At 34.4% G+C, this 25,407-nt stretch overlaps 1 protein-coding gene across 1 annotated transcript in view; it reads left to right on the top strand.

The window, feature by feature from the left end:
* Positions 1 to 20,096, top strand: part of LOC128229215 (NT-3 growth factor receptor-like) — a 62,990-nt gene extending 42,894 nt beyond the window's left edge. Inside the window, exons 4-15 of the mRNA XM_052940965.1 lie at positions 3,023 to 3,094; positions 3,426 to 3,583; positions 5,481 to 5,753; positions 7,541 to 7,732; positions 7,951 to 8,085; positions 8,453 to 8,595; positions 11,017 to 11,239; positions 11,935 to 12,241; positions 13,284 to 13,360; positions 18,040 to 18,194; positions 18,630 to 18,788; positions 19,804 to 20,096. Coding sequence (XP_052796925.1) covers positions 3,023 to 3,094; positions 3,426 to 3,583; positions 5,481 to 5,753; positions 7,541 to 7,732; positions 7,951 to 8,085; positions 8,453 to 8,595; positions 11,017 to 11,239; positions 11,935 to 12,241; positions 13,284 to 13,360; positions 18,040 to 18,194; positions 18,630 to 18,788; positions 19,804 to 19,968 — 2,059 coding nt within the window. The 3' untranslated portion in view covers positions 19,969 to 20,096. The remainder of the gene's footprint in view (positions 1 to 3,022; positions 3,095 to 3,425; positions 3,584 to 5,480; positions 5,754 to 7,540; positions 7,733 to 7,950; positions 8,086 to 8,452; positions 8,596 to 11,016; positions 11,240 to 11,934; positions 12,242 to 13,283; positions 13,361 to 18,039; positions 18,195 to 18,629; positions 18,789 to 19,803) is intronic.
* The last annotated feature ends 5,311 nt before the right edge of the window (positions 20,097 to 25,407 follow it).

The raw sequence follows: 25,407 nt of genomic DNA, 5'->3' as shown, positions 1-25,407 counted from the left end.
AAATGGAGAAGTTCTTAGTACTGTAGCGATTGTGTGAACTCGAGAGGTTCTTAGTACTCTAGCGATTGTGTGAAATGGAGAGGTACTTTCTACTGTTGCGATTGTGTGAAAGGTTCTTAATACTGTAGCGATTGTGTGAAATGGAGAGGTTCTTTGTATTGTAGCGATTGTGTGAAATGGAGAGGTTCTTTGTATTGTAACGATTGTGTGAAACGGAGAGGTTCTTTGTATTGTAACGATTGTGTGAAATGGAGAGGTTCTTTGTATTGTAGCGAATATGTGAAATGGAGAGGTGCTTTGTATTGTTGCGATTGTGTGAAATGGAGAGGTTCTTTGTATTGTTGCGATTGTGTGAAACGGAGAGGATCTTTGTTATGGTATCGATTGTGGGAAATAGATAGATGGATATGTTTATTCGTGCATATATACATGTCATAGTTACAAATCAAATATCACATATAGTTATATCACAGACTGTTTAACAAAGAATTGGGGATGATATATATACCGAATCAAAAAATATTTTGGGCACATACGTTACCAAAAAACTCAAAACTGTGAGACATATATATAACACAGGATAACCCATTCAAATTATTTAACTTATTTCCTCTTTGTATTGTAGAGATTGTGTCTACTCTAGCTATTAATTATATTGTAGAGATTCTTTGTGTATTGTAGAGGTTGTGTGTCGTTAAGGGTGTTTGCATCTTAGGAGATGTTTGTATTGCAGAGGGTGTATGTATTGTAGAGATTGTGTGTCGTTAAGGGTGTTTGCATCTTAGGAGATGTTTGTATTGCAGAGGGTGTATGTATTGTAGAGACTGTGTGTATTGTAGAGGTTGTGTGTATCGTAGAGGTTGTTTGTATCGTAGAAGGTGTTTGTATTGTAGAGGCTGTGTGTATCGTAGAGGTTGTGTGTATCGTAGAGGTTGTTTGTATCGTAGAAGGTGTTTGTATCGTAGAGGCTATGTGTATCGTAGAGGCTATTTATATCGTAGAGGCTGTGTGTATCGTAAAGGTTGTGTGTATCGTACAGGGTGTGTATCATACAGAGTGTGTGTATCGTATAGGGTTATTGTATCGTACAGGGTGTGTGTATCGTAGAGGTCATGTGTATCGTAAAGGTTGTGTGCATCGTACAGGGTGTGTATCGTAAAGGGTGTATGTATCGTACAGGGTGTGTATCGTACAGGGAGTTTGTACCGTATAGGGTTATTGTTTCGTCGAGGTAGTCAGTATCGTAGAGGCTGTGTGTATCGTAGAGGGTGGTTGTATTGTAGTGGAGGTGTTTAAAGTAGAGGGTGTGTTCATCGTAAAGGGTGTGTATCCTAGAGGATGTTCGTATCGTAGATGGATATTGTATCGTAGAGGGTGTTTGTATCATAGAGGCTGTGTGTATCGTTTAGGGTATTTTTATCGTAGAGCATGTGTGTTCATAGAGGGATATTGTAAGGGTTGTTTGTATCGTAGAGCGTGTTTGTATCGTAGAGGGTGTTTTATTGTAGAGTGTGTTTATACCGTAGATACTGTTAGTGTTGTAGGGGTGTGTTTAAGGTAGAGGGTGTTTGTTTTGAAGAAGGTATGTGCACCGTAGAAGATGTTTGTAGTGTAGAGTGTGTTTGCATATCTCTATGTATACATATATTGCAAATAAACAACGAAACTACTAAACTTTCTTTTATTAACTTTAGAACAAGATACTTCAAGAAATGTTAAAATCAATAAACATATTAATTTCTAAATCTCGAGACCAAATGGCAGTTAAAAGACACATGGGGAAACTGTTGATATACACTTAGATAAAAGATATTTGAATTCAAAGTTGCTTTCTATTTATATCGTAAAGTCTAAGAATGTAACAGCTTGAATGCACTGCAAACATATCATTAAAATAATTTCAAAAATGTGTGTTGTTGTTTGTTTAAAGGTTTGTTTAAGTGACATTGGCTAAACTGTTTTAAAGATGTTCCTATTATAGGGCATAATATTGTCCATGTTAATCCAGCCTACATTTGTAAACAAAAATACCAAAAACCAACAACGCCTAAAAAACTTCCAAATGGTTTCACCCATCGTCTTGAAACGTCCAGGACGTCTCAGTTACGAGTTCGTTGAAAGATCTGGTAAAGGGACTATACACCAGATTGGCACCAACTTAAGTTTGTATACTATGTGCTAAGGAGGTTTACTCTAACCATCTGGAATATTTAATTAAGCTATATACCTAACTTGGTAATATCATGTGATAACATCGACCAACCAATCACGCATAAAAATGAATTTTACTAGGTATACATACCTAGTAATCTGTTTTAATGGAAAAATACGAACAAAACTGCGAAAAATAAATTAATTGTAAACTATGTGGTACTTCAGTTAGTGAGTTTAAATGCATTGTACACATCGATACCAAATTTATGTCAGTTTTCGGCAATTTTTTTTTTTCGCTTTTTCATTATACGGTGTATATCCCCTTTAATTAAGGTTAATTATTTACTACAAAAATAAAAAATAATATAATTGTATGTGAAAACTTTATAATATGACAAATGTGAGATTTACATTTCTTCCTCCAGACTTTACTGAACGTATACAGCAATTAAATGACTATATTAAGTTGTAAACGCTAAAAATCGGGTTTAAAACTGCTAATTTTACCTCAAAATATGTATTTAGAATGGAAACAAACGTCAGTAGTATTATATATGTTTGATTTTATTAACGGGCCTACGGCAGAATATTTTTAGATCAATACTTCCAATTGAATATTATATGAGTGTTAGAAATTTAATTGATAGTTCTACACGAAACATCGTATAGACTTTTCCTACACCAATACAGTTCTAAGTAATGAAATATGTACTCATAAATATCAATTTGAAAACGTTTACTGATAAGCCCCTACGCTCGTAACATTTCCTTTTCCATTTGAATTATGTTGGTTTGTGATATTTATTTTTATAATTAGTATTACGCATGTTTCATCATCATTTAACCTTACTTATACTTTCATTCACAGACATCTACAGAACAACAACATCAGCCATCTACCGTGGACCGTTTTCAACTACTCGTTGCCCCACTGGCAGCTGTAAGTATGTCTTAATAAGTACAATGCGGGGTTTCACTTTCGTATCAACAGAACTGTTTTTTTATCAGTTATCATACAGCAGTACATATAGCAATAGTATAATATTCTTCGTTTTTAATCAATCTTAATATTCTTGTATCAGAAATAAGTTATCGTTCAATGCAATCAAAGTTAATAGCATAAAAAAAACATAAATCCCAATTGTTTTCATTTCAAAAAGAACATCAAAATAGAAGTTCAAGTCATATACATCGTGTATAATATGTAAACGATGCATACCAATATATTGCAATATTGCAATGAAATGGTGAGAACATGATTATTTTCCTAGGCAACTGAATCTTGCTGGGAACAAAATAGAGTGCAACTGTAGTGCATGGTGGTTGCAGCGGGTTCTGCAACAGAGAGATGGAACGGTATACGTCAGCAGTGACGTCATAATGTGCACCAATAGGCAACGATTGGTCGACATCGTTATCGAAAACTGTGGTAATTAACGTTTACTTAAGGAATAAATTGCGGTGTTGATGTCATTATCGGGGTATGAACGCAATAGGGCTGGTCCAAGTGTGTGGAGTCCGAAGGACTTCACGCGTACTTTGACCAGCCAAATTGCGTTTATAACGCCGATGATGACATCAACCCCGCAATTAATAACTTATATTTACACCGTAGCTCATTATTGCATTCATTAATTGTTTAAAAATACTTCATTTCATTTACGCGGGAAAAGATCAACCACTTGAAATCACTTTTAAACGTATAATTGAAACACTTATGGCAAAAATACATTTAAAATATAATAAATTAACACTTTCTAAAATGTTGATTTATATTTTACGGGACCTGCTGACACAATACAAACAATAACAAGATGAATAATTTTCATGTATATTGTGATGGATTAATTGCGATCCGAACATATCCGAAGAAGTTGCGTTCATCGATCGATAAACGCAATTGCCGAAAGGCAGTTCATTTAAGGAATGGAAGTTGACGTGTAAATATTAGTAAATAAAAGTTTATGTTATAGTAATAAAGAAGAGCATGTATTCATTGAATATTGTTTGTGACGTCGTCTGCGAAAATGAGAGATAGGTAAAATTTGAATTAGAGATAATTTAAATAACGCTGATTGCCTACTCATGGAAACAAAACTTTTACCTTTGAATAAATAAATTTCGCAGACGACGTCACATCTGTAATGCTTAGACTCAAACTTACCCCGTTTTAAGGGACACATAATTTCATATTACAGTTTATTTTACATTAAAGTTTTGCAGTAATGATAAACGAACAATAATCAGTAAGTTGTAAACTGAATATTGATAAGGTAATTAAAAATATAGGAGGTTGAGCTCCCATAAACCACTATGTGCCTTTGTTATTTCATCGACCATACTTAGTCGCAACCTCGTTATTATAAGTTGCGGGGTTAGTAGGTGGCCCGATGGGGGATATACGGGACAAATTCATGCGCCCCGTAAATCCCATATGGGGTCACCTTCTAACCCCGTAACGTATATATCACGTCGACAACCTGTATACATGTTTAAATGTTTCATTTATTCATCGCAGTATTCATCGGAATCGGAAAATTGATGTCATCTTGGTACGATATAAATTTGGTGACCCAATATGGAAAAATATAGAGTCACCGCTTGACCAGTACTGGACCAATGGCGTTGCGTCATTTATGTTGGAGGCGTAATGTAGACCAATACTTTTTTGGCGTTCCTTTGAAAGTATTGTCTGTTGTTTCTGAATCGGCCCGATCGTTCAAAACTTTGTTAAAGTTATCAGCGTGATTAAAGACATTGTTGATTACTTTAAATGTTGTTCATATATTAATCTAAAACAATTACAACTGAAATAGTTGTCTCAACTCTTGTTAAGGCATTCCTATTCATCAGAGATTCGATCGTGAAAAATCTAACTGTGGTACGCATAGCATTATAACTCTGTTGAACGAGAATGTGTCAGGGATGCTGCAGTACAAGGGTGTATCCGTGAACTTACAGAGTACGAGATATTTGAAAGTTAACAATGATGACATGAACAACGGTGTTTACCTTAACAAAATTCTGAACAATCGGCTCAAGGAACTAAGAAATAGTTGTACTAGTGTGTGGTTGAGAGTGACCTAGATTGGTAATGACCTTAATATGGTGGTAACCATGGCATTAACTATTAGCGATATTCTAAAATTTACATTATTCGTTCGTTTGCATTTCAAACGTTGCGAGTCTTTAGGACTTTAAACATACTCGTGGGCTCATCCCTTGAGTTGACATTGTAAAGTCGCACTTCCTTTTCATATTAATCAAAATATGCCATATACCAAAAGCCAATAAAAATAAATGTTTGATCTACATTTGCTTTGCAGAAATTCCAGAACTTCACATTGAACCAAAAGAAATTTCTATAAAAGAGGGCCAGAGTTTTACTGTAGTTTGCAGCAGCCCGGACCCTGCTAATATCCATATGTACTGGGACACAAGTAACCTGTTGTCTGTCGTTACCTTGGAAACTAACAATGAGACATCAAGCAAAGTACTGATTGTCAACAACACACAGGCCATGGACAATGGCTGGATATCTTGCATCGCTGAAAACAGAGTAGCGAGAATAAGAAAAACATTTAAACTTATTGTTAATTGTGAGTATCTTTTGTCTGGACTGTATTAATTGCATTTTTGCTTGGGTAGCAAGACAACCTATCGTAGGATCTATAATTTCAATTGAATACACAGTGCGTGTCATAAATTGACCTATAATTTGTATTTGTAAAACCAAATGAACTGTACTTAATCTGATTAATGCAATGATTAGTTTTGAAAATGATATTATTTTAACTCAGAGATATCTATAACCAAAAATGGATCGGACAATGCACGCGTTTTTAAGAAGGTTTCGTTTTTATAAGAACAACAGCTAGACCAATCAGTTGCACGTCATCCCTATGGACATATCCTACGACGATTTAATTTAAGATAATGAGTAGCTTTCTTGGACTGTACAACATATTAGCCGATAGCCATAATTGAATCAACGAGGCTTTTGTAAGGATCCCAACAAATATTATATTGAATTTCTGTTTCAGACTCTTCATCCATACAACATGCTCACTTGAACCCATCTTTATTTCATACACATTCACATTTTCATCAATGGCCGTACGATAATGTATCGCAAGATTGTTTAATACGGATAGGCATTTCCGGTGATTTCAGCCGTGCTGGAAAACTCCATCTGGCATCCCCCCATGCCAGATGAGTCACAAAAAATGTAATTTAAGGTATGCTAGAAAAAATATATATCATGTGTGTCCGTTCCGGATAGAAAAATCCGACCCTCGGGCACGGTGCGTAGCCGGTAACTCGGCAAGCCTCGTTACCTGGCAACGCAGGTGCCCTCGGGTCGGATTTTTCTATCCGGAACGGGAACACATTACAGATATTATTAATACAATGATAGATTTAGCGCACATATTCCAGATCCACTCATCTAACTAAATAGCTAAACACGGCTATCATTATTTTTTCATGTTAAACGTTATCCTTCGATTCAACAGTCATTGCCTTGCTGCGCTGATAAAAACTACTCGAAATTCGTTTATAGTGTATATTTTTAGCTTCTAGTTATTCGAGATAAATTAATATGCCTGTATTTTCTGGTTTGTTTTATTGGCACGGGGCTTCTTTTGTGCTGGGCGGGGGACGAGTGTACGTTGTGGGTATCTCGTTTAGTGTCTGATAAGCCTTAAGCATTGTGACATTAAACATTGTTTTGTTTTAATGCTGGAAGGCTGGCATGTCTATATTGTTTTCATTGTATTTCTGATTAATGAAAATAGAATGCTGTTTAAACCGGGGCTAGGGACGTTGACAGTATTGTACCTTTCATTACACCAATGAAAAGTTTGATTAAAACTTCGGAGGTAGTTTGTGGTTTTAAAAGGAACATCCTAAGCATAAAGCTAATTTATTGATTTAACGACAATTTGTCACACGCATATAGTATACCATTTAATACTATCGGATACGATTCTTTAATAGAGATATATTTACATATATTGTGATTAGCTATAATAAGTACATACAGATTCAAATTAGAACTCTGTCAGGCTGGTTTTATGTCGTTAATTGTACCTTCTGTATTTATTAAATTTATTAATTACTGCTTGGTGTTCCCGCCCTGGGACTAACGCCTTTTCTTTGTAGTTCAATTTTTAATTACAACCTAACGGCCGTTCACCAATTTATGATGTTGACTTCATAAAGAAACTGTGTCAAGGTTACTGCTTTGATCTTTGTATTTTCATTGAATACAATGTTATTGTCAATAAGTTACTTCATATTGTCATCGCCTGTTTCATTTTTCATAAAAACGTGTGATCATTTCAAGAAGGCAACAATTCATAAGGATTCACATGTTTCCTTCCAGCTGCGCCTGTCATAATCAGTCTGAGCAAATCTGAGAAGTATTTCTATCCTTGCATCCAATTTAAATATATTGGGGGACCAGCGGTGAATCTGACTTGGTTAAAAAACGGCAAACCGTTTAACGTTGGAAACGGTTCGGGAGATAACAGCGTGAATGTGACATCCAAGATCTTGAATCCAAATATTGCTGCTGGTAAGATATTTCAATTTTAATCAAATTGATTTAACTATATCAAATGTGAATATTAAATACTGCTTTAATATTATGTTTTGCTTACGTTCTTGTAAAAAATGAGCATGTTTCTATATTAAACACTGTTAATATCGCAAAACACTTTAATCACTTAAAATCAGAACACTGTCACAATTTAAATGGATTTGACATCATAATGTGGAAACAAACTACTTCAGAAGGTGGACGCCATGTTGTTGGTGGATGCCTTTGGTTCCGGATACACAATTTCCATCATTACGGGATGTACACGTTGGTGGCAACGAACTCGTTCGGCTCTTCGAACAAATCAACGATCTATGAACAGAAAACATGTAATTTTATTGTGCAATTTTTAGTGTACGCATGATTTGCAAGGTTAAACTATTATCCTTTAAACCTCAACGAAACTATTTATCAGAACTATGTTTTTCTTTGAATATCATTTTAGTGTAACAGTGATTCAAACGTCATGTGTTTATTCAAGGCACTATATTGACTGACCATGCCTACAAATGTATTTGAAGCAAGTACATGGTATATAAAGAACACAAGACATGATATTTAGTTTTAAAAGATGACTATGAAGCAGGTCCATTGCTAAAAACAATATTATGATGTATACCACATTCATATTTAAAAAGGTTTTGCTTTTATCACAGATTGTTAATACAATGACTTTGTACAATTGTCATCCTGCAGTGATCAATGGTAATCAACAAGTCCAGCGACCAAGTGTGGACGGTATTTTCAAGCCGATGTTCCCAGGCCAGGACAGTCATTCTGAACTTGTAAAGCAAAATGATACATTAGACAACTCGACATCTAGCATCAAAAATGACTTTGTAAGTTGCTGTTCATCCAGGTTATTGTGTGGGCCATAGTACAACAGATCTAGATTATTCTTACATGAGGTCTTTGAATTAACGGTTTGTGTAGTAATCATGTTATTAATTTAGAAATCAAACTTATCCCATTTTGAGAGACACATAATTTCATATAACAGTTTATTTTACATTAAAGTTTTGCAGAAATGATAAACGAACAATAATCAGTAAGTTGTAAACTGAATATTGATAAGGTAATTAAAAAAATACCTTGAATCACCTGATTTTTAATGTCTATTTCAATAGTCACATATGAAATGAGGGTAGGTTTGTTTTGCTATTACCATGCTCGTCCACACGGGATATTTACATTTTTCATTTACTTTGAATAAATATGCTCAATGCTCCTAACCCTTTCCGGATATATTCATGTATATCATGGCCTCACATCTTCTCTCTCGTCCTCCTATCATCTCCTCAACAGATTGAATCTGTATGTAAACACCAGTAGCTCGTGACGCTACTCTTTTTACTGAAACGTTCGAGTTTCTTATCGACCTGTTTCAGATGTTGTTTAGGAATGTGGTATCGGGGCACCAATCCTAGACCAGTTAGTTCGTTATCATTGCCTTATCTATTGCATCTTACAATTCAACAAAACTTTCTGTTCATATCTTTAAGGTGAAAGTCTGGAAATGTTCACTAGGGTACTATGTCAAACTCTAGAGCTTGTTTCAACGTTTGACAAGAGACCATGTTTCTACGTAGATATCAATATATGCATTGATGAATTCACTCAACACCTTAGAATTACCGTAAAATCTGCATTCAAAGACGGCGATCATAAAGGATGACCAAATGTCTGAATAATGATCACCAGTGACGCATTTACAAGCAAAAACAAAACCACGTCAACCATCTCGTGAATATTGCCCACCAAGCGCATCACGAAAAACATGCTCTGAAACTTTGGGAAACAACAATTTCTTTTACATACCTTTAGAGAACTAATATAACTTTAGAATCGAACGATTGTATCAAATGGTCGTCCCCGTCTTATCCATGATGGAAGCGTCTGTTGACAATTTCTGATAAGGCCTTCTGAATAACTTCTTCCAATCTCAGACCAGACTGAATGTTTTAACTGCCTTCTTCCATCGATTCCGATGTTTCAACTTTGCAGAAATATGATACCTCCCGTCAAGATGTTATTGACTCAATAAACATTCTGAAGACCGGTAAGAAAACCAGACCGGATTGTTAATAGTTTTAAAACTATGGTACGATGGCATTTGAAATTGACAAATGGATGCGCAATTTTAAAGAAATCCGATTCCCAAGATGCCGGAAATGATCGTGGAAATTCCTTTCTGAGTGTTGTAAACGAGTATATTGAAGTATTTGAAATGAATAATATTTTTATTCATTCATAAATCGAAAAACATCCACCTATTTGGCTCGAAAATGGCAAGTATCATCCAAATCACCCAAATTGCTTCGCTTCTCTCCAAAGACAAACAGAATGTTATATTCAAATATCGGTTGCTTAAATTCATCTGGGTTCACACATTGTTGAAACTGCTTATGGCATAAACATATTTTATCCTCATGGCAGCATATATTTCCCATGCAATCTTTAAAATACGCCCTAAATCGTAAAATACTTGGAAGTTATTTATACATCATTTATTACTCATGCATGTTTGTGAATGTATTGTGGGTACCTTTATTAACATTTTGTGAGATTATTGCCAGAATGTGTTAATGGACATTGACATGTAGAAGGTTCTGGTTCCTTTCGGCATTAACAAAAAGACCCGTTTTCACTAATATTGTCATTAGCTACAATTGGCAATATTGAGAAATTGAGGATAAATACCACTTTGTCTTTATCTGTCCACTATATCACGCTAAAAGAGTTCTTTTTTCATCGGATATTAATAAAGCCAGGGACCAGACCAACAAAACGATGTTAAGTCATCAATCAAGCATTGAATTCGTCAAACTAAACGTTTTTTTTATATTTTACCTATATTGAAGCTAACATTATTCAACAGCTGACTTTACTTGTCCACATCCTCATCCCCAACCCTATCTCTTTCCGGCAATCCCCCTTGTCTTCCCTAATACCTTTTTCCCTTCATTCGCCATATAACTATCAGAACACCAACAGCATTCCACCACCAGTATAAACAGCTTATAAGAGTAATACGGGATACGGTATGAGCTTCAATGCTTTCTTCTTTATTATGTCGTTATGGTTTTGTTTTTGTGTATCTATTAACTAGTTTTTATGCTTAATTGCCATGGGGTCCTTTGATTATGCTCTAAATTGGTATTTATGGACATTTTTAAATGCAATTGAATTAGATATTGTTTAATTAAAATGTTCAAGGAAATGATTACCAATTAATACAGTTGATGTTTTCTTTGTTGTAGATTTACATCATTGTTGGAGTATCAGTAGCTCTAGTAGCAGTTGCCATTGGAATGACACTATTGTGTCTGATGAAGCATAAACGACCGACTTTCAAGTCAAGAACTCCACTTATTGACATACTAAACCCACCAATATCTCGAGAAAATATGCCACTTACACATAACCAGATGGTGGAGAACCCAAACTACGCCTCACAACCAATTGACCTCCAAAGTTGCATAGGTTGAATTAATTTATTTTGTATTTTGTTCATAAATGAACTCAAATTTAAAGCGGTTTTATGAACGCGATTATATAGTTGTCGTTGTTCATATTTTTATCATTACGCAACAAACAAGTATTTATGTTTCGAAGATTTTCGTGCGGGTATTTTGTTTGTATTACAAAGTATATGGCTATCAATTTCTATTTTTAGCAGGATATTTGCCCAATGCTCTATAAATTTCTTTCCGATTTTTTTTCCAGATGAACATCCTGTTTTTTCTCTCTGAAAAAATAAACCTTTCAAAATAAAAATATCCTAGTTAAAAAATCAAAAATAAAACACCTTTTTTTATCACCTGCAACTACCAAAATAGTTTCAAGTGGTTAGTCGTAATTGAATGTGAAAAGATCATTAACTGCGCCCGAAAACCGGTTAAACCCAACGTGAGTTATTAACCCGTAGTTTTCACTGACCGCCCCAAGGCGGTAACCCCAAACTGTTACAAATGACCATAGACTGATGCTTGTGTACTAAATAATGACCACCTCATCGAAACAATGCATCTACAACATTATCCTAGAACATTTTGAAAATTGAAACTGTATTGTTTCTTTTGGCATTAACTGTAGTTGATGATGTTCTTTCAAACGTTAGTTAGTCTTATTTGAAAGTGTTTTTCTTATGTAATTGATCACTGCTGTGGTCATTTCAGCTGTAAGACGGATAGAAGCCGATAGTGTTCAGTGCCTAGACCAGCTAGGGGAAGGGGCGTTTGGTCGCGTTTTCTTGGGTCAGTGTTACGATGTTCCTACAGATGGCCAGCAGTCCATGGTTGCAATTAAAGTGCTCAAAGACACAATGACAGACGAGTCGAGAAAAGACTTCGAACGAGAAGCTGAAATGCTCACTAGTTTAGAACACACGAACATTGTCCAGTTTTTTGGAATGTGCGCCAAGGATGATACTTTCATGTTGATATTTGAATATATGGAAAATGGTGATCTCAATAATTTTCTCAGGTAAGATTGTATTACTGGCTGTTCAATTGGGATGCGATATTAATTTATCACATCATTTGAATTGTTAAAAGGTCGAGTTTGATATTAGGATAATTATGATGCCGAAACACCCATTTTTGAACGTTTTATTCATGGCCTATATAAGTGTGTACACATTACGCAGAAATTTAAAAGCTTGCATTATTCCGTGCGCAGACTTTCAAAATCAATTGAGCATTTACATTCCCAATGAAAAACCTCCAATGGATAAGGCGCTGAACTACTTATATAAAGCAGTTTTCCTGTCGTGGATTGAACCCTTTTAAAATAAATTTGCCTTTATATTCTTCTATAGTGTTTTACAATGACATGAGTACCATTTCTTTTTATATTTTAATTATTTATTATTCAACCACATGCTCATCTTGATATTTTTTTACATTTGTCGTAAAATTCAAAACGAGGCCATGATAACAAATGTCTTGAAATATTTGATTTAATTTTAATTGTACGGTCAGATCGTTTAATTTTGAAAGCGAATCTCTTGGTGAATATATTTAATGATAGCCCTTATCGTGCAAACCTTTGAAACCTTTCCCGTTTGGAGTGTAAAACCTTAATAGTAATTATAACGATCTGAGTAGAAAACAAAGGAGTATCCAGTACGCGAATTTGTCTGGGGTTAAACCCTCATGCTATCGGGTAACAAATCCAACTTGTGTCTGGCGAATGAAGTATTATGATAAGGATGTACACACCAACGTTGTGCACTGCATAGCCGGTACAAAGGTGTGTTACTCTTAATGAACAGTCTAAATTTACATTAGCTGTTCATTTCATTGATTGAATTTGGTGTATGCTTCCGGAGTGTCATTTTTTGAAACAATTGAAAATTTAAAAAAAAGTTCATTCCTTTATTGATTGATCATGTTTATTAATTAAAACATTGTCATTTATAATTTTATGGACAATATGTAGTGTGTGTTTAACATTATTACTATTATTATTATTATACATGTTTCCATTGAGTATGTTTAAGTCACTTACATTTGTCCTTTCTCAGAAAGCATGGACCAGATGCAGCTCTTTTTAAGAAGGAAGCGACAGCCCTATTAAACACGTCGGAGTTGCTCCATATAGGTAAGAAGAATATATCTTTCGTTGCGTTTCATTGTACCTGATGAATTGTTAAATCCACAGAATAAAAAAACTATACTGACACAATTTACATTGGAGGCTATTGTATTGATAATGCAATTCAAAACATTTTAAAGGCATACCAGCCATTAAACAAGACACACAATTCCACAAATTACTGATAATATGATTTCAGTATCAATCAAGGTTGCCATACCGCCTAGAAAAGATAATATACTCACTAGACTAGTTAACGAAATCTTGCGATCTTAAAGTAAAGCTGATTCAAATACAATTAAAAACACCCCAAGGAAAACCCCAGTTGCAAAGCAAAGTTAAACTAGTTTTAATGCACTAAAATCACGTAATCAAAGGAACAAAATTAATTAAAAGCGTGTAAGCGTACAATGCACGGCATTTAATTTAATTTCAATCATTTGTCTATAACAGATATTGGAGTTTCTATTGCTGAAAGGTGATTTGAGTGAATCCTCTTGGTGTTTTAAACGTAGTCATGTCTCTAACAAGAACATACTTATATTCATCAGAAAACAGAAATACTTGGAACATTTATTTCCCTTAAAACGTCATCATTTGTCCTCATTGTAAATATTTATGTGAAAAACTACAGAAACAAGCTCAGTAGCTAAACGTTTAAACACAACCCCCGTTAAATGGCACAGGGTAAAGTCCGAAGACAAAGAAAAAAAAAAAAAAAAACTTACAAACAAGAATGCATGTATGGAGTAAACTTTATTTTCCCACACAAAGTATTAGCATCCCGTAGCTAGCTGTCTTTTAAACAAATCAGAAAGGCTGCATGCTTTCAATCAATGAATAACTTTACATTTTCGAACAAAAATGTAAGTCGTATTTTTCGCCTTACTGATAAGAGAGTAATGCACCAAACCTGATACAGTCTTAAATATCTTATTATATTGTGCAGAATTATTGATCCTGATAGATGCTTTTCTTATGTTATTCGTCTTAATATATGGCTTTAATATTGTCCTAAACTCTGAATTTAAGGGTATCATAAATTCCAAGAATGTTATTGCTAAAATACAATCTCTTTTTACTTGGAGACCGAGTTTGCTCTGATAAAGGTGCCATTAATCGTACTGAGACAAATCCAGTGGCCAAAACCTGTGCTTTCAAAATATTGTTAATGGCACAAACATTCCTGGATAAACAAAACATAAGCAAGAAGCACGCAAGACAACACACACGAATCAATGTTTCGACATACAAATCATTGTTAAATCGTTATAACAATGGTGATACAATAAAACAACCTAAACAATGTCATTAATTAACAGGTTTCACTCTCTACCAAAACATAAAGCAAAATGATATGCGATATGTAACCGTGGCAAAGTATTTTACTTCCAACCCATAATACTGAGTAATATGATATTGACCTTCCACACCCATATTGCATTGATGAAGAGCCTTACATACAGCTGACGAAAGTTAAATACTATCTCATAGACTTAAACTAGTGTAAATTTCAATGCCATGGCAAACCTTAAAAATAGTGCAATTTCGGTAGATTCAATCTGGTTCTATGTTTATTAATCATTTGAGAAGACAAATGTCTTGTCATTTCTGTTTTCAGGTTTCTGTTTTAATTGTGAAAGCCTTAATAAAGTTCCTTAATTGTTTGCCTTCCAACACCCATTAGTGTCGATGAAGAGTCTTACGAGACACTTGACAAACTGTAAATAATGACTTCTAGATCCCAAATTGACGCAACATCTTCGGATATGTTCGGATCGCGAATCATCGCGTATTAAACAAAAAAACGTTCTATTGTTTGTGCAACACAATATTTTAAGCGGCGTGTTGAAAAGTTTTAATTTATTTGTTAAATGATATGTTGTCATTAGCGTTTCAATTTTATGTTCAAAGGTGATTTTATTCGGGACTATTTTTGTTCTTAACAATAATATGTGTAAACCGGTCGTTAGTTTTATTTACAGCAAGGGTGAGAAAGAATTACTGTAAGGTTTTCTAAAGTAAAAAAATGTATTTAATTAACAAATCTTGAAAGAAATCATGCATAATTGGTGTAAATATAAGTAATGAATTAGGTGAGTGATGCTTTTATCGGGGATATAAAAGCAGTTGGGCTGTTAAAGTATGCGTGGTATCCTTCCTGTTACGAGCTCAACTACGTTCATACCCCGATAATGACATTAATCACGCAATTCATTTCTTAAGTCATATTGAAAGCCCCTTCATTTTAACGGCAAACTCGGAAAAGGGTGTACTTTTGCTTGAACCGAATTGATTTTACATTTTCATTATTTTTGCAGACAAATGACTGTTAAATCTAAGGTTTCTCTTTAAACGGCCGTTATACAGTTCTAATTTGTCCGGCTCTATTCCCTGTAATTCCAAATTAACTATTAAATATCATCAACAAATCAGTTTATGAGTGGGGAATCACCGGTCAAAAAAGGCAGTAAAATGGTTTTGAGAGGTGGAAGGTGAACCCCAAATTCCAAAATAATGCAGCAAACTTTTATTTGCTGTATGTATTTTTTTTCGTGGGCCTATAATAAATAGAAGATTTTTTGGATTCTATTCAATAATTCAACGTAGATCGATTTCGATTAATGCACCAAAAAAAACGAATCAAGTTAGTCTACTTTTCCATGAAGGCTTACTTGTTAAACGTTAAACTAGTGTCAGTAATAAGTTGGTGTTTGTATTTTTGTTTGGAGAATGAAAATATCGAGGATTGTTTTTCTTGATTAAGTTTAAGTAGGTCGATTATGAGGAATGTACCAAATATAAATTTTGTCGGCCCTGGGCTACGCCCACTCTATTTTCTGTAGAAAATGTTCATATATATGGATAGATGAACTCCGATTTTTTAGATATTGCTGGAATAGAGGAAATGGATTTGGCTTGTCATATTTGCAAAATGTAAATCTTGCAGCCGTTATTATGGAAAGGATATGTTAAATATGCTAACGATAAACATACTTTTCAGATTTGCGGTATGTGCAATTCAGAATATTGTAACCGCTTAGCATATATCTCTTGTGCTTGTTGTGTTATGATTTTTTTACAGATATTTTTTTCATTGATCAAGTTTTTTATTTAGGCTACACTAAATTAAAATTTTTGCTCATAGAATTTTCCAAAAAAGTAGCGAATGTGCGAAAAAATAATTTGGAGCGAAGAGCGAACAGTCATTTTGTTCTTTTAATCGATAAAAAGAAGAAATTGTCTTCAGCATAATTGCCCTTACTTTCATTTCAATACAACCGTGAACTTAAACTCTATTAAACAAGAAAGCACATAAGGATAATCCAATTTGCTAAGATAATTATAACATACACATGCATGATAAATAATAACCCTTTCGGAAAAGGTTTGAAACAATTTACCTTTCTGAATTACTTCTAAGGCAGCTGCAACTGTATTATGACCCTCATTAAGACTGAACTTGAACATCTAAAAAATAAAAGGTTTGCGTGTTTTACAAAGGCAATATCAACATAACTAGGAGTCGATATACATTTCCACTTTTTTATTAAATTCGATTTGAATATCAATGTAATTGCAAGAAAGTGTTTTGTTCATCCTAGATGTTGTTCAAAAGGAAAATAATACAAGTAGGCTTACCGATCTTTCGGTTGTTTCTTTCGAAATTGATCGCTATTTATGACCAGATTTTTGTTTAATTATTTTTGTTTTCGTCAGTATTTTGACAAAACTGATTTGCAGACATCGTTTCTGGCCAAGCAGTAAAACAAAGTCCTATGGATTCAAGGATATCGTCTACATAATCGACGTTATGTGGTCAAATTCCAGTCGTGATAATCATGTCTTTAATCAAATAATAGCCATTTGAGCAAAACAGACTCTTCAACCGTAAACAGCTTTGAACAGCGGCTTCTTGTTTTTATCATCATGATAAACATTTGACATTAAGCATTTCAGTGGTTAAACAACTTTTAAGCTAAGTTTGCTAATTATAAAACATGTTTTCCGGAAACCGCCATTTCTTTACATGATTATACTGAACTGGTTGATATATAAAACCCTGTTTCTTCTCTTTACAAAACAACATATACAATTGCGTAGGAAACTATGATCCCAGTGATATTGCAGCTTTCAAAAAAGGATTATAACCGCAAAAAGTGAGGTTCGCGGTAAAAATATAGGCGCGGTTGCACCAACAAAAGAGTTTTTTATCATATTCATAAAAGTAGGTGCGGTAAATCCGCAAAACGAAACATCAATTTGGTGCCTTAGATAGTGTTTGATGTAACGCACAGTATGCAAGTGGTTATCCTTGCATTTTGCGTGCAGAACTGATCCCTGACATTTGAATATGTAAAATAAAGCACGTTCCGTATTAAAGTTTCTACTTGATTCAAACATTCCGTTGGCTCTGCTCCATATATAGTAATAGTCTCCTTTGGATTATCAAGATTAATCAAGATACTTCCCGTTAACATCAGTTCAAAATTTGAAATATTTTTGTAATGGCTGCATGTATTCAATTTCAGTATGTTAATTTTGTTTCCATAGTTCTTTTCGAATTGAGTTCGGATTTAGAATGTAGATACCATTTGTCGTATGATCTGGTAATATTTGCGTGAATTGAAGATTATTCCTTTGTTATCGAATATATGTGAACATCTGAGGTATCATATTTGCAGCTCGACAGGTGGCAGTAGGGATGGAATACCTCGCCTCCCAACATTTCGTGCACCGCGATCTCGCTACTAGAAACTGTTTGGTAGGAGCGGAGCTGGTCGTCAAAATAGGCGACTTTGGAATGTCTAGGGACATATATAGCACTGACTATTATAAGGTGTTGTTATCTTTTGTCAGTCAGAAACATTTACAATGTAACGCTCCTTTTTTACGCTGCAGTTGGGACACTCCAACCCGGGTGCCTCGAGTTCTACTATGCTGCGTGCGCGGCGATTGGATTTCGTCAATCATACCGGAACACATGAATGCTACTTTTTCTTATATACCTTTAAATTTTATCATTTATTTAACAAAATTGCGTTACGATGATTAATGGGAGTTGTATAATTCACCAAACGAGCGTTCGTTGTTGTGCTGCGAAGACATGTGAAATGTCACATGACCGGAAGCACATATTCGGTATTCAAGAGTACTTTATTGCACGACTATCTGCTCTAAATCTTGTACGTTTGTAGCTTGAACTCGTGAAATAGCCAATTAATGTATCTCGGGAAACCGCTTATTTAAGTTATCCTCTGAATCTAATTACAAGGTTGGTGGCAACGCGGTCTTACCAGTAAGATGGCTTCCTCCAGAGTCGTTACTTTACCGTACATTCACGACAGAATCCGACACCTGGAGCTTCGGTGTTCTTCTTTGGGAAATATTCACATATGGCAGGCAGCCTTGGTTCCATTTGTCTAACAACGAGGTATGTATTTGGATAGTAGTTAGCGAGGAACTGAAATATAGTATTTATCTTCTTCGCTGTGTTAATCTTCAAAGGGAAAATAACTTTCGCTAACATTAATACCATGTGCTGCTGTTCACACTAATAGCATTGTTAAAATGATATCCAAAACATGTCGTCACAAATACGTCGTCACAAATACGTTAGAGGTATCTGTGCGTATTATTTGTCCAGAGCGTTTCTTGGTTTACTTGAGTAAGGATTGACAGATGGCGTCATCGAGGTTTCCATGTAAACAAAGACAATAGTCAAGATGGCCGCCGTGTTCTGAGTCCATGACTAGTCTCACTTTACTTATTATTTCATTAAGCTCACATGTGTGTTAACTTAAGTACATTTAGTAAGATATATACTATATGTCAAGCTTTCTAATAAACTGCCCATTAGAGTAATACATTGTTTACATATATCTTGAAAGCACTGGCCAAAGAATAGTCTTTGAAAGTATTTTGCCTTAGACATAAAGCCTTACATGGAAACGTCCTCAGAATGACCAATTCCGTACATGTCGACACCAGGTTCATCATTGATCTGTATTTAATGTGAAACATATTGTACATGTCTACCTTTGTGGAGAAACTTTGGCCTGACAACATTATTTGAAGTATGCAGAGTGTGTATGTGTAACTTGTTTAAGAACAATGTATAACTTTTGCACTTCCTGTTTGTTTTTAACGCTTTGTATTTCCTCAATGGTATTTAGACTATGAACCTGTCCAGTGTATTGTCAGGGTCATGTTTTAAAGTGTTCTTGAGCCTGCCCAGCTTCTTCAGGAACCGTCCCTTATGTATTTGCTAGGTATTTTATAATGTCATCACCAAATAACGTGCAATACAACCCCTAAACTATATGTAGAGCATACTTGCTCATTTATGATTGTTTACAATTCAATTCGTTGTTGTCAGAATGCTGTAATGGTCAATGTTTGGTTGTATACGTTCATTTAGATATTACGTAAGATATTTCAATTCACAGGTGATTGACTGTATAGTGAATGGTCACCTGTTGGATTGTCCGCAGAACTGTCCGGAAGAAGTCGGGAAAATCATGCAGGGATGTTGGAAACAGCAGCCAGATGAGCGCATGACCATGGAAATAATCCATAAACACATTGTCAGTCTCATCGACAATGTGGTCTGAATTGTGATCAAAGTCCATAGTTGGACTATCGAACTGGGTTTTAGTGAACCTTTTCATAGACTCCTATATAAACTCGGGCATTCTTTAAAAATGGTGTGTACGTTGTAATAATCAGGATTAAAGTTTGGCCACGAAACATTTCCTGATATAGATGTTCCAATTCCAATGATTTAGAGATATAAATGACTGATGGTCCGCATCATCATAAATAGATTGAAATGATAAATGGCAGAGCCAGCATGAACTAAAGACATTGATTGTGTATTGTGATATATAACTAGTGTATTGACTTTTGACGTGATGTCATAAATGAATATTATAGTTAATTAATCAAATGATCAATGATATAAAAAGAATATTACACACGTGGTCACTCATTACGAATGTTACAACACGTTACTAAAATTGGTACGCATTTTGTTTAATTTAAGAAAACCCGCCTTATAAATTCCGTTCTGAATGACAACGGATTGAGTATTCTGTATACGTTAGATACAGGTTTTACAAAGCGACCCTAATATTGCATAATTTCTAAATTAAAAGGATGTTATACAAAGCGACCCTCATATTGCATAATATCTTAATGAGAGGGATGTTATACAAAGCGACCCTCATATTGCATAATATCTAAATGAGAAAGATGTTTTACAAAGCGACCCTAATATTGCATAATGTCTTAATGAGAGGGATGTTATACAAAGCGACCCTAATATTGCATAATGTCTTAATGAGAGGGATGTTTTACAAAGCGACCCTAATATTGCATAATGTCTTAATGAGAGGGATGTTATACAAAGCGACCCTCATATTGCATAATGTCTTAATGAGAGGGATGTTATACAAAGCGACCCTAATATTGCATAATGTCTTAAAGAGAGGGATGTTATACAAAGCGACCCTCATATTGCATAATGTCTTAATGAGAGGGATGTTATACAAAGGGACCCTTTTATTGCATAATGTCTTAAAGAGAGGGATGTTATACAAAGCGACCCTCATATTGCATTATGTCTTAATGAGAGGGATGTTATACAAAGCGACCCTCATATTGCATAATGTCTTAATGAGAGGGATGTTATACAAAGGGACCCTTTTATTGCATTATGTCTTAATGAGAGGGATGTCATACAAAGGGACCCTAATATTGCATAATGTCTTAATGAGAGGGATGTTATACAAAGCGACCCTAATATTGCATAATGTCTTAAAAAGAGGGAAGTTATACAAAGGGACCCTTTTATTGCATAATGTCTCAAAGAGAAGGATGTTCTACAAAGGGACCCTTTTATTGCATAATGTCTTAATGAGAGGGATGTTATACAAAGGGACCCTTTTATTGCATAATGTCTTAAAGAGAGGGATGTTATACAAAGGGACCCTTTTATTGCATAATGTCTTAATGAGAGGGATGTTATACAAAGGGACCCTTTTATTGCATAATGTCTTAAAGAGAGGGATGTTATACAAAGGGACCCTTTTATTGCATAATGTCTCAAAGAGAAGGATGTTATACAAAGGGACCCTTTTATTGCATAATGTCTTAAAGAGAGGGATGTTATACAAAGGGACCCTTTTATTGCATAATGTCTTAATGAGAGGGATGTTATACAAAGCGACCCTAATATTGCATAATGTCTTAATGAGAGGGATGTTATACAAAGGGACCCTAATATTGCATAATGTCTTAATGAGAGGGATGTTATACAAAGGGACCCTAATATTGCATAATGTCTTAATGAGAGGGATGTTATACAAAGCGACCCTAATATTGCATAATGTCTTAATGAGAGGGATGTTATACAAAGCGACCCTCATATTGCATAATGTCTTAATGAGAGGGATGTTATACAAAGGGACCCTAATATTGCATAATGTCTTAAAGAGAAGGATGTTATACAAAGGGACCCTTTTATTGCATAATGTCTTAATGAGAGGGATGTTATACAAAGGGACCCTTTTATTGCATAATGTCTTAATGAGAGGGATGTTATACAAAGGGACCCTTTTATTGCATAATGTCTTAATGAGAGGGATGTTATACAAAGGGACCCTTTTATTGCATAATGTCTTAATGAGAGGGATGTTATACAAAGGGACCCTAATATTGCATAATGTCTTAAAGAGAGGGATGTTATACAAAGGGACCCTTTTATTGCATAATGTCTTAATGAGAGGGATGTTATACAAAGGGACCCTTTTATTGCATAATGTCTTAAAGAGAGGGATGTTATACAAAGGGACCCTAATATTGCATAATGTCTTAATGAGAGGGATGTTATACAAAGGGACCCTTTTATTGCATAATGTCTTAAAGAGAGGGATGTTATACAAAGGGACCCTTTTATTGCATTATGTCTTAATGAGAGGGATGTTATACAAAGGGACCCTAATATTGCATAATGTCTTAATGAGAAGGATGTTATACAAAGGGACCCTTTTATTGCATAATGTCTTAATGAGAGGGATGTTATACAAAGGGACCCTTTTATTGCATAATGTCTTAAAGAGAGGGATGTTATACAAAGCGACCCTTATATTGCATAATGTCTTAATGAGAGGGATGTTATACAAAGTTTAAAGAGTTTTCTCAGGTCAGTCCGCGTTTTCTTTACCTTACAGAAAATATGACAGTTCAGTTTACAATGGGGATAAAAGTTCGAACAACAATCGTTCATTGCATTTAATCAGAACGACAGACGTGCGTCAACAATATATTCATATAATACGTTAGGTTAGTTGAAAACAAACATCATATATGTATATCTGAACTTCCATAAGTTCTATAATTATAGTATTTATAACAATATATACATTTGGTAAATATGTTAAATACATCTTGTATTTGAACGTGCATTATTCACATATATCATACAATTTGGACTTAATTGGTGAGTATTCATAGCTATACATAATAAATACTTGAACACACAATAAATAGAGTATAAGATCATATTTTACCACAATCTGCCCATTTAGTTTTACAATACGGGTTGCATGCTTATAACTGTTTTTGGCCGTCCTTTGCTCAAATGTAATAAATTCTCATTCGTGGTGAGGAAGTTGTAATAAGTATTGAATTATAGATCATCTTCTCTTGAAGTATATTTTGTTTCTGTATATATAAATATTGTTATTTCTGTTTCCTATTCAGTGAAACATGTTGTTTATTAAATTCCAATAAAATTGAATTACAAATGAAATCCTTCAACTCATTTGTTTAAAGTAGTAGTGGGATGCACAACCGAAATCGGTTTTAAACTATCAAACACAAGGCGACTATACATTTCTTTATGTGTGTAGGTAAGGCAGTGTGCAGATATAATTACTTCCAAGAAAACTTACGCAAAGAAGCGGCTAGAAAGGAACCGGAATACCGCGCCTAAGGAATAAGCCCCACAACCATGGCTATAACATATCAAGTAATGATTAAAACAATGTAAAATAGTACATTATAACAGAAGAGACAGATACAGCAACATATCGTCGAAACACGTATCTGTATGAATATAAATATATATATATATATAGTCTAGTCACGTTTTTAGGCATATGAACATATGCTATAATTCATAAGTAATTAACATACATTGAGTAATGCAATGAGAACTATAGGGCCAAGCCCAGTAGTCTAAAATTCGATAAATGAACCCTGTTAAGAGTCAGATGGCAAGAACCCAAACGACACTACTTCAAACACAAACGTATTAACACCACATAGACACACGTTCTAAAGCTATAGACTACATAAAAAAGACATAAATGTTATATGTTTGTTAACAAAGGCAAAGATGATAATCGACATAACTTTGTCACATGGAGTTGTATTTATACTAATTGAATAGCGTATAACAAATGCTTCTTTCATATCGTTACAATTATTAACCATTTCTAGACCCTCGTACACTTAGTATATGCATTTGACTATCATAATGCTGATTAAAAGCTCTGCGTGTAAACTGAGTTATCTGCATTATACATTCTTAATTCTTTATAGAATTGAATGACTTGTAAAATTTTATATCTAAGATATCTGCTTCACTATGTGTTATACATAAATGAATTTATTTTTCTCAGAAATGATATTCGTTTATGGAAACTTAAAATGATATTAACGATTCAGTTACGATCCAGTTAATCCTTATTGTAGGAACTCAACATCTGTTTCTTTTTCTATTTCTATATGTACTTTATAAACATAGATAGGTGGGTCAACGCTGAAAATGTGAAGCTTTCTTCTTGAACAAACCAACCAATTAGTCAATGCTTGTATGACGGACAACAGTTAATCACAAGAGCTGACAATGAGCACAGACCCAGGAAGAGGTCAATCCTAAACCAAAACGCGCTTTTTAATTAAAAATGTAGTGGATCTATTATCAAGCTGATGTAAAAAAAATAATTAAAAAAAATCTAAGCACTAAAGCTAGTGATTTTGATCTTGAAGTAGGTCCCAGTTTTGATTAATAGGAGCTCCTAGGCGTTCTTTCAAAATTTATGCTTAGCTCTGGCCCTTATTTGGTTCACTGAAACGGTATTTTCATACAATTTTAGGACATTGAAAGACATATTCGGGATATGTCACGGAATAATCTGTTACAAGCGGTTTCAGAGGAAAAGGCGTTTAAAGAAAATGTTGATGCTGGACAGAGAGAGGTCAATAGCTCACAATGAGCAAAGCCGCGCGCCAAAAATCATACTAATGATTTCAAAAACTGTGTAAACTGCCAACTTCGTAATTCTGTGATACTCACACTTAATTTGAATTATACTTTGCAACAATACAAATAAAGACATTCTCAGATAAGATCAATTGCAGGATGTCTTAATTTCAAAGGACCAAATTTCTTCAATCGTCAAAACATATTGTTTGCATATAGTTGCAATTAGTACACAAAAACTGATATACTCTTAATACGTTGTTTACGAAACATAACGACTTAGTCATTAAATGTTATATTTTAATTGTTTCTCCAAAGTTGGCAATACCTAAACAAGATATTTGTCAATATAGTGGAGGTAGATGTAAATGTATTTCAGTGAGAGTGTTAGGAAAGAGGGGGCAATGATATTTACGTATTGTGTAATAGACACGATTTCGAAATTTCTAAATATACGTTCATTTATGCTTCTGTTGCGTTAAAATAGCATCAAGGTTCGGTTATTTCTGATACCTGAGAGCAACTGAGCGTTTAAAAACAACAAGAATATTTTTTTTTTTAATTTCGTTGGTATTTAACTTGCAATACAAAAAGCCATATCGCGAAAAAGTGCCACAAATAAAGTCTAAATCATAACAATTAGTGTTGAAACAATGTACTGACGTTGGTATGCCTTTATTGAATAGGAACAGAACAGAAAACACGTTTATTAAGGCTCATACATTAAAACATCGTCTAAACATATGATATCATAGTTTATGTACATGGTGAGTGCGTAAAT

This window comes from Mya arenaria, chromosome 3, assembly GCF_026914265.1.
Source record: "Mya arenaria isolate MELC-2E11 chromosome 3, ASM2691426v1".
Classification (NCBI taxonomy): domain Eukaryota; kingdom Metazoa; phylum Mollusca; class Bivalvia; order Myida; family Myidae; genus Mya; species Mya arenaria.
Note: the sequence above shows the minus strand (reverse complement) of the source record. Positions and strands in the feature narration are given on the sequence as shown.